The 9,764-nt window shown below is 45.2% G+C and overlaps 1 protein-coding gene across 2 annotated transcripts in view; it reads right to left on the bottom strand.

Moving 5' to 3' along the window:
• Positions 1-7,107: 7,107 nt before the first annotated feature.
• Positions 7,108-9,764, bottom strand: part of LOC121001119 (cytochrome P450 2C42-like) — a 35,778-nt gene continuing 33,121 nt past the window's right edge. Inside the window, exons 8-9 of one of the 2 annotated variants that reach the window (XM_040432052.1) lie at positions 8,108-8,173; positions 7,108-7,467 (exon numbers count right to left, since the gene is read on the bottom strand). In XM_040432052.1, coding sequence (XP_040287986.1) covers positions 7,384-7,467; positions 8,108-8,173 — 150 coding nt within the window. In that variant the 3' untranslated portion in view covers positions 7,108-7,383. Of the gene's footprint in view, positions 7,468-8,031; positions 8,174-9,764 lie in introns of both variants that reach the window. The other variant, XM_040432051.1, reaches the window with a different exon arrangement.

The following is a 9,764-nucleotide window of genomic DNA, read 5'->3' as shown; positions in this document are numbered from 1 at the left end:
CCCTTCCTGTTTTCCAAGCTGCAACAGTGATGTTACTTCAACAACACGTGACATCACCACTGCAGCCAATCACTGGCCTCAGCGGTGAACTGAAAAAGCTAGTGATTGGCTGCAGTGGTCACATGTTGGCTGCTGCATCTTAAAAACACAACATAAGATTGTTTGGTTCTATTTTACGGCGAGTATATTTATTCAAATATTGTAGTCCATGTTGACTAAAGATATGGCCTGATATGAGGGACAGCCCCAGTGGGACCTTCTCTGGCTTCAGCAAGACCACTATAATATGGAAAATGTTTAATAAATGGTGAACCAATAATATTTAATATAGATTTCTGTTAGAAGCACTTCAGAGCCAGGGGCTTTACCTCAGGCAAAAGCAGACGACACTTTACCCCTCTGATATTGTGATTGAGTAACAAGAGTATAACTCCTAGCACACTATTGGATCGGAAAAGGCCATTCAGAATCCAGAACTTCTATTAAAAAAAATGAAACCAGAATAATAATTTATAGCTTCCCACATGTTGTGGTGAAACTGCTCAATGGATGATTAAAAACAGGATATGTATGGAAAGTACTCGTTATAACGCCTACATATAGATCCTCCTTGCATCAACTCCATTCTCCATTCTAGTCAGTTCAGTAGTACGCCAGCTAGAATGGAGTTCCTGTAAGGAGGACCTCCTAAAAAAAACAACTGTCAACCCAGAACTTATGTACCTCCATACAGCAATTCCATTCTAGTGAGTTCAGTAGTCACCAGCTAGAATAGAGTTTCTCTATGGAGAACCATTCTATAACACTTATCGTCTGCCAAGAAATCATGAACCTCCCTGCAGCAACTCCATTCTAGTTGGTTCAGTAGTGAGCCAGCTAGAATGCCATTGCTGTATGGAGGATCTAATAGTAACTTCAGTTGCATGGTATTGAAGTGTATAATTTTGTGCAGAGTCACATGCAATTTTAATCTCTGCAACCTCAGCCGTAAATGTAAAGCATTTAAACATGGTGCCTGCTGCACATAAGGCTCATTGCACACACTTCACCCTCTCAGATGCCGTGGTCAAATGTGACAACTGCATCTGAGCAGTCCAGAAGCGGGAGCCGCACGCTTCTGCTTCTGTAACAGCATTCCCTGGCTGGGATTGGAAAAGCTGTTATACTATGCTAATACCCCGAAGCCTCGAGCAGGCTTTGGCAGTTATTAGTGGAATATACCAATACAAGCCACTAGGTGGCAACACTATTATTGAAAATGAAGTGTTCAATGATGGCTTTATAGAAATGTAACGACTGCCAGTTATAGTCACCCAGGGTGACTTAAAGTTTTTAAAAATGTAAAAAAAAAATATAAAAGTTCAAATCACCTCCCTTTCACCAAAATAAAAATACTTAAAAAAAAATTTAACATCATGGGCATCGCTGCGTATGAAAATGTCCATACTATTAAAATATAACAATATTATTCTCATACACACACTTCAAAATGGTATCACTGAAAAGTACAGATCACCCCACAAAAAATTAGCCCCCACAGAGCTCCGTAAGCATACCTACAAAAAAGTTATAGGTGTTACAATATGCTGATAAAAAAAATTTTTTTTTCAAGGTTTTTTAAGTATTTAAATAAACAAAAATGACAGTTCGTCGTCTTGGTGTTCATTCACACCATGGCAAGTCCACAGAACAAAAAGCATTCACCTTGTCAGCGGTTTTGGCAGTAGCAGTCCCCAACAGACTTTAGGGCCTGCTTCCCCGCGATGCGGCTCTCAGCCCTTTAGTACGGCACACATCATGCAGATCTCAAACCACAGAGACTCCACAGATTCACTATGAAATGGAGGATAATCCACACCCAGCTGAGACTGCTGGCTGGGTTTTATATCCCTAACCAAAACCCGGCCCGGAACATGGGGAACAGCCACCCACCCTGCACTTTGGCTGCTCCCAGTAACAGCCAGCCTGGATCGGCTTTACAGCCACACTAAATAACCAATAGTGTCAGTCAGCACTAGCTGCCACTGCCACTTAAAATTACCGGCTCTTACCTCACAGAGGCCAGGAACCTCGGTGGCACATATCTTCTGTCAATGACGGCCCCTTGCGCTTTCCTACTTACCTCCCCCCTTTGTTCAACCCTGAGGGGGTAAACACCCGCCAGACAGTGTACCCGGGACAGGGCATCTGCATTTCCCTGTAACCTGCCTGCCCTATGTTCCACGGAAAACTTGAAGTTCTGTAGTGACAAAAAACACCTGGTGACCCGAGCATTCCTCTCTTTGGCTTGGCTCATCCACTTGAGAGGGGAGTGGTCAGTTACCAGACGGAACTTTCTCCCAACAGATAATAGCGGAGACTCGAGTGTCCACTTGATGGCCAGGCATTCTCTCTCCACTATACTGTACCTAGTCTCGGCTGGGGTAAGTTTGCGGCTCAGGAAAACAACAGGATGTTCCTCCCCATTGATGCCCTGAGAGAGTACAGCTCCGAGGCCTACTTCAGAGGCATCGGTCTGTACTACAAACTCCCTCTTGAAGTCGGGCGTAACCAACACCGGGGACCCACACAGGGCCGACTTCAGAGCAGAGAAAGCCTTTTCCGCCTGCTAATTCCACTGGACCGTCACTGACTTGCGTCCCTTCAAAAGGCCTGTCAATGGTGCAGCGACTGTAGCAAAGTGGGGAACAAACCTCATATAGTATCCCACCTTTCCCAGGAACGACTTTACTTGCCGAGTAGTGACTTTTGTTTACCTGTGGTTTAATAATTCTACGCCCAATTACATACCCCAGGTACTTGATCTCTTCTAACCCTATCGCACACTTTTTTTGATTAGCGGTTAAGTCAGCCTTGCTAAGGGAGTCCACTACAGCCTGTACTTTAGGTAGGTGACTTTCCCAGTCAGTGCTGTGGATAACGATATTGTCCAGGTACGCTGAAGCGTATCGACAATGTGGACGGAGTACAATATCCATTAGACTTTGAAACGTGGTGGGGGCGACATGTAGACCAAAGGGTAATACCTTGTACAGATACAGCCCCTCTGGCGTGATGAAAGCCATTTTTGCCTTGGCCTGCCAGTACCCTTTGGTGAGGTCCAACACAGAAAAATACCGGGCTTGGCCTAACTTCTCAATAAGCTCATCTACTCGGGGCATGGGATATGCGTCAAACTTGGACACCTCATTCAGTTTGCGGAAGTCGTTACAGAAGCTCAATGTCCCATCCGGCTTGGGTATTAAGACTATCGGACTGGCCCATTCACTTTTTGACTCCTCGATGACACCTAGCTGTAGCATTAGCTGCACTTCCTCCACGATGGCTTGTCGTGGAGGTACCCGGTATGGTGTTAACCGGACTTTAGCCTGAGGCTCAGTGATAATGTCATGTCGGATTAGGAAAGTGCGCCCAGGAATGTCCGAGAACACATCCGTGTTCTGACTAAAGAACTCCCTGGCTTCCTGAGCCTGTTTAGAGGAGAGGCTGTCAGCAATTCTCACTGTGGCAGCCGCTTCCCTTGCTTCAGACAGAGGGACCGAATCCGCTTCCCCTGGAGGTGGGCTGTCTTCCGTACAGGTTTCCCTATCTTTCCAGGGTTTGAGCAGATTAACATGGTACACCTGCTCCGCCTTTCGCCGGCTGATGTACCTTGTGATCTACCTCTCCAATTTTTTCAAGTACCTCGTAGGGCCCCTGCCACCTAGCTAGGAACTTACTGTCTACGGTTGGTACCAGCACCAATACCCGATCATCCAGGTTAAAGTTCCGGACCTGAGCCTGCCGATTATAAACCCTACTGTGGGCTCGCTGCACTGCTTCCATATGCTCCCTAACCAGAGGTAACACTGTTTCCATCCGTCTTTGCATCTGGGTGACATACTCAACAACACTTTTGTGCGGTGTGGGTTGTTGTTCCCACGCCTCTTTGGCCACGTCCAACAGACCACAAGGGTGTCTGCCGTAAAGCAGTTCGAAGGGCGAGAACCCAGTAGAGGCCTGGGGCACCTCTCGCACTACGAACATGAGATAGGGCAGAAGAAGATCCTAGTGCCTCCCATCCTTAGACACCACTCTTTTTAACATTTTTTTTTAATGTTTGATCAAACCTCTCCACCAGGCCGTCCGTTTGCGGGTGATAGATGGAGGTCCGCAACTGTTTTATGTGGAGCAACTTACAGAGTTCTCTCATGACCTTGGACATAAATGGGGTCCCTTGGTCAATCAGAACCTCTTTAGGCAGACCCACTTGGGAAAACATCTCCATTAACTCCTTAGCTATGAGTTTGGCTGATGTGAGACGCAGTGGAACCGCCTCCGGGTACCGAGCTGCGTAGTTGAGGATGACCAAGATGTGTTGGTGCCCTCTAGCAGACTTCGGTACTGGGCCTATGAGATTCATAGCAATCTGCTCGAATGGAACCTTTATAATCGGGAGAAGGACCAGGGGACTACAGAAATGTGGCTGGGGCTGATTATCAGGTTGGGCAAGACTTGCAATACTCTTCCACCTCTCTGAACACACTTGGCCAGTAGAACCGCTGTAGAATATGGTCCTGCATTTTCTGCTGGCCCAGGTGTCCCCCAAGAACATGTTGGTGGGCTAACTCCAACACGAGCTTGCGATACGCTTTGGGCACCACCAGCTGTTCAATATGTTCACCCCGTAGTTGATTTATCCGGTACAGCATTTCCTGTTGAACCACAAAACGGGGGAACATAGACTCGGCTCCCGGTTGTTGCGGCTCACCCTCAACTATTACCACATTTTCCCAGGCTCGAGACAGAGTCGGTTCCTGGTGCTGTGCTGTACTAAAATTATCTCCAGAGACATTAAGGTCTGCCAGCTTAGGACTCGGCGGCAAGTCCTCCACCAAAGTGGCGGTCACCCCTACTGCTGGCCCTTCTGACTCAGGTTCCCAGGGTTCTGGTCTCCCCCCTGAGCCGGGCCACTCTGCTAGGGTTACATCTGTCTCCCGGGTATCGGTAACTTTCGTGCCAGGGAAGTCTCTCCCAATTATTAACTCATACGGGAATTTTGTGGTGACAGCCACCTCATGTGTCCACCTGCCGACCACTGTTGACAGAGAGACCAGGCTCCCTGAATCCAGCAGTGCCACTGCCAGAGTGTCCCCTACTTCCACCTGGCACAGGTGACTATTGTCTACAGTCTCAGAGGTACCTGTGGTGCACAGCTTCCTGGCATACAATGAGTGGCGGTAGCCATAGTTGGTTTCCATGGGTTCACCCTGTTAGGGACAGTCGGCTCTTATGTGTCCAGGCTCGTGACACCGCCAGCAGACCACCGGGGCTGGGTCTGCAGGGGGTACGTCCCGGGCGGGTTTGGCTGGCACCAGCAGCCGGGTTTGGAGTGGAGATTTCCAGGGTTTGATTGGCCCCCTCCCAAAAGAACACCCCTGTAGATTTCTGGTGGCCTCGTAGCGCTCCACCAGGTCGCCCATCTCCAAGGCATTATCCGGAGACACCTGGCCGATCCAGTGCTGGAGAGGGTACGGCAAAGCCCTCCAAAACACATCCACCAACAGCCGATCCAACATAGCAGTGGGAGTCAATATGTCAGGCTGCAGCCATTTTTGCAATTGGTGCAGCAGATCATAATATTGTGGTCTGGCGGGTTCACCCGGGTTAAATTCCCTCTGATGCACCCGCTGGGCCCGGACCAATACATTCACCCCGAGTTTCGCCAGGATCTCACCTTTTACTGTCGGTTAGTCAGCTGCTTGATCATCGGGGAGATCAAAAAATACTTGCTGGGGACCAGACGCCAGGAACGGAGCAACATTTGCTTCTATTCCTTCATTCTAGCAATCAATAGAGGTCTCAGCACTGGGACCCTCACAGATCCAATCCTTTGATAGGTCACTGTGACATATCATAAGTTTTTATTTTACACTATAGGTACACTTTAAAGGGGTTGTCTCATCATAGACAATGGGGGCATATCGCTAGGATATGCCCCCATTGTCTTATAGGTGGGGGACCCGCACCTATATAGAGAATGGAGCCCCCCAGAGCTCGGCTATTTTCGCAGTGCACCCTCCTTCACTTGCAGGGCTCCATTCTCAATATAGGTGCGGGTCCTAGCGATATGCCCCCATTGACCATCATGAGACAACCCCTTTAACTCAAAACTATGGGGGTCATTTATGTATTTCTGGCGCAGATTGCAGTTCAAAGGTTATTTGCACTGCGATCTGCGACTTTTCCCCGCTTACGCCAGGTCTAAAAAAAGTGGGCGTGGACTGGGAAAGGGACAGGCCAGCAGGCCCGTCTAATTAATCATTTTCTACTCCTGTTTTAGGCAGAGAAAATGGTCTAAATGTAAGACAGCTAGGAAGCTGTCTTACATTTAGACTGGAGCTGGATATGCTGAAGCTTTGTAGAGGCCAGCGCTGCTATATAACTTCAGCGTATCCAGCGCACGGGCTTATTAAGACCGGCGCCTAAAATGCTGGTCTTAATAAATTACCCCCTATGTTTGTATAAAATTTTTGGTCATAATGGCCATAAAAAAGAGAAACGGGGAAATTATTATTTGCTGTGGTTTTGGTGTCAGTGTTAAGTTTGTCTTTGCTTTGTGAGGTTACGCCAAATTTATGAAATGGTGCACAGTAATAATATACTTGATGCAAGTGCAATGTGGTGTATGGCTATGTCTGTAAAAGTACACAAACGAGTTGCCTGGTATGGAGATGTGTCTTTTATGTAACTTTTTAAAAAGTTGCGCATGATAAATGAGACTTAAAGGTGTTCTAATCTGAAATCCTGACCTCCTTTTCACTCCACTTCTAAAAGTGGCGAGGCTCACCAAATGTCGCAAAATTTCAACAAATGTTGCAAAAATATGCACCAAATAAATGACCCCCAGAGTTTTTAAAAATGGTTGAGCAACATTTATCAATGTCTTTACTGCAGGTATCTGCCTTAATAAATTAGGCGCATCTTACTCCAGCGCAGGGAGATCAAGATTGGAGTATGGAAAAGCCAGTCTTGATACGGTAAATCTCCCCCCTGTGTTAGTATAATAAGAGTTGTAAAGGTTGTTGCAATTAAACAAAAAATGGACCACGCTAGCAGAGGGACTCATTGGCACCAATTTATACTCATTTAATGTTTGCCTCTTTGTAATTCAAGACATGATATATAAAAATTTTCAGTAATGTCTCATATTGATGTTTTTACATGTAATTTCAATACAAGTACATTTATTCATATAACTTGATATTAAGATACATTCTTCATGTCACGGTCATCTGGATGGTGGTTACCGTAAAGTCACAGAGATCTGATATGGTCGTGGTGCAAAAGCACCACTGTTTGGAATAGGAGAAAGATCAATGTCTTCAGGGTCCTTGTCACATTTCAGGTTAAACTTCTGTAGAAGGTATGTGAGGAACAGGAAAATTTCCATACGTGCAAGTCCCTCACCAGGACAAGCCCGTTTCCCTATAAAAAGAGTACATAGGTTTTTCACAATGAATATAGCATTTTTACAATCCTACTCCCAAACAGTCCCAATGCACATAGTAGAGCCTGTACAGTGGCATGCAGAGTCCTGGCAGTTCATCAGTACAACACCAACTTGTGGAAGTCTATAGTACTGAAAACATAATATGTCATCTGATGGAACATGCCATGAATCAGAAGGTAAAATAAAGCGCTTAGACTATTTTCACACTTGCGGTAGGTAGCCTGCCGGATCCGTGCTACCGCAACTCCTCCGTGCCACCGGAAGTCCACTTCAGCCCCATTCACTATAATGGGGTGGGCCTGAGGTCCGGCCGCAGCACGGCAAACGTGCAGAGAGGCGGCCAGACAAAAACTACAATATGCTGCGGTTTTTGTCCGGCTGCCTCTTGGCTTGCTTGGCGTGCTGCGGCCGGACCTCCGGCCCGCCCCCATTGTAGTGAATAGGGCCAGAGCGGACTTCCGGCGGCACGGTGGACTTGCGGTAGCACGGATCCGGCAAGTGTGAAAGTAGCCTAATGTAGATGCCGCACTCGTCATTACCTATTGAAAATGGGATGAATGCTTCAGTTTTCTTAAGGTTGCTTTGCTCATCTAAGAAATGTGCTGGATCAAATACCTCTGGATCCTTAAAATATGTTGAATCCTTTAAAACAGAGGTTATCATGGGAAACACAGTAACACCCTAAGAAAGAAAAACATACATGTAACATCAATAAATATCTTTGAAGTAAAGATTTAAACATTTTAACACCAAATAGCCTGCTGTCCTCTTATCAGAACTTTTATTAAGTGCTTGGAAGGGAAATGCCTAAAAATTAGGCCTTCTGCACATGACTGTATGTGTTTTATCTGCATGCTGAGAATCCGCCAAACACAGATCCTGGCCGTTTGCATGCCACCATTTTGTTGCATGTCTATAGAGATGTCCTATCCTTGAACGCAAAACAGAAAAGAATAGACCATGTTCTAACTTTTTTTGTGGGCCAGTGGAACTGACATACGTACAGATGTGGACGGCACCCAGTGTACTGTCCCCATTTTTGAGGCCCTATTGAAGTGAATGGATCTGCAAAAAAATGTGGATCAGATCCAGACATAAAATACAGTTGTGTGCATGAGGCCTTAGAAAGATTTAGCAAGTACTAAACCAAAATAAAGCATGTAATGATGATAGCTATAGGAACTGAACCTGTTGAAAATGCTATGTTGATTCAAGAATACACTTTATGCTGAATAAATAAGCATGTATGAGATAAAACCCTCTCATCCTTTTTTTTAATTATTATTTCAAAATTTTGTGATCACATTTTCTGCATCTAAGTAATCATAAAAAACTTTTATGACCATTATGTTGGCCACTTGGTTATAAAAGGTCTTGAATCTGAACGATAGCATGCCCAGAAGGATTCAGGCAGTGTTGAAAGCCAAAGGTAGATTTTAGTGTTGGTCGTGCACCAAAGTGCTCGTGTGCTCTACATAGCACCCGAGCACAATGGAAGTCAATGGGAGAACCCGAGCATTAAACCAGGCACCGCCTGCTCTGAAGAGGGGAGGGTGTTGGGACTCTAGTTTGGCTTAGGATTCCCTGCTCTGACTCCATATATAGCTATGTCCATATCTGGAGTCAGTGCTTGGGGACACCCAGCGCCCTGGATCTCACAGGCAGGAAGGCTGTAAGTGTATTACTCTGTGTAATACACTTACAGCCAATGCATTACAATACAATTGTATTCCCTCACAAAAAAATGTAATACCAAGTGATCAAAAAGGCGTATGTACCCCAAAATGGTACCCATCAAACCGTCAACTCATCCCGCAAAAAATGAGATCCTACCTAAGACAGTTGTCCAAAAAAAATAAATAAATAGGGCAGTCAGAAAATGGTGACACCAAAGCAAGATTTAATTCTGTTCAAAAATGCATTTACTGTGTAAAACTTAACAAAAATAAAAATAATAGACATATTGGGTATCGTCCCATCAATAACAACCTGCTCAACCTGGTCATTTATGGGTGGGTTCATTATGTAAGCCCCTCAAAATCACTTTATATCTAAATTGGTGCTTAAAAAAATGGTTTTGGAAATTTTGTTGAAAATTAAAAAAATGGCTTCTAATGTCCTAAAAAAATAAAATAACATTTACAAAATGATGCCAACATAAAGCAGACATATGGGGAATGATGACTGATAACTATTTTATAAGGCATTACTATCTGTCTTAAAAGTAGAGAAATTCAAATTGAGAAAATTGAGAATTTTTCTAAAATTTTTG

This window comes from Bufo bufo, chromosome 5, assembly GCF_905171765.1.
Source record: "Bufo bufo chromosome 5, aBufBuf1.1, whole genome shotgun sequence".
Taxonomy (NCBI): Eukaryota; Metazoa; Chordata; class Amphibia; order Anura; family Bufonidae; genus Bufo; species Bufo bufo.
The sequence above is the reverse complement of the archived record's forward strand: the minus strand, read 5'-3'. Positions and strand labels throughout refer to the sequence as shown.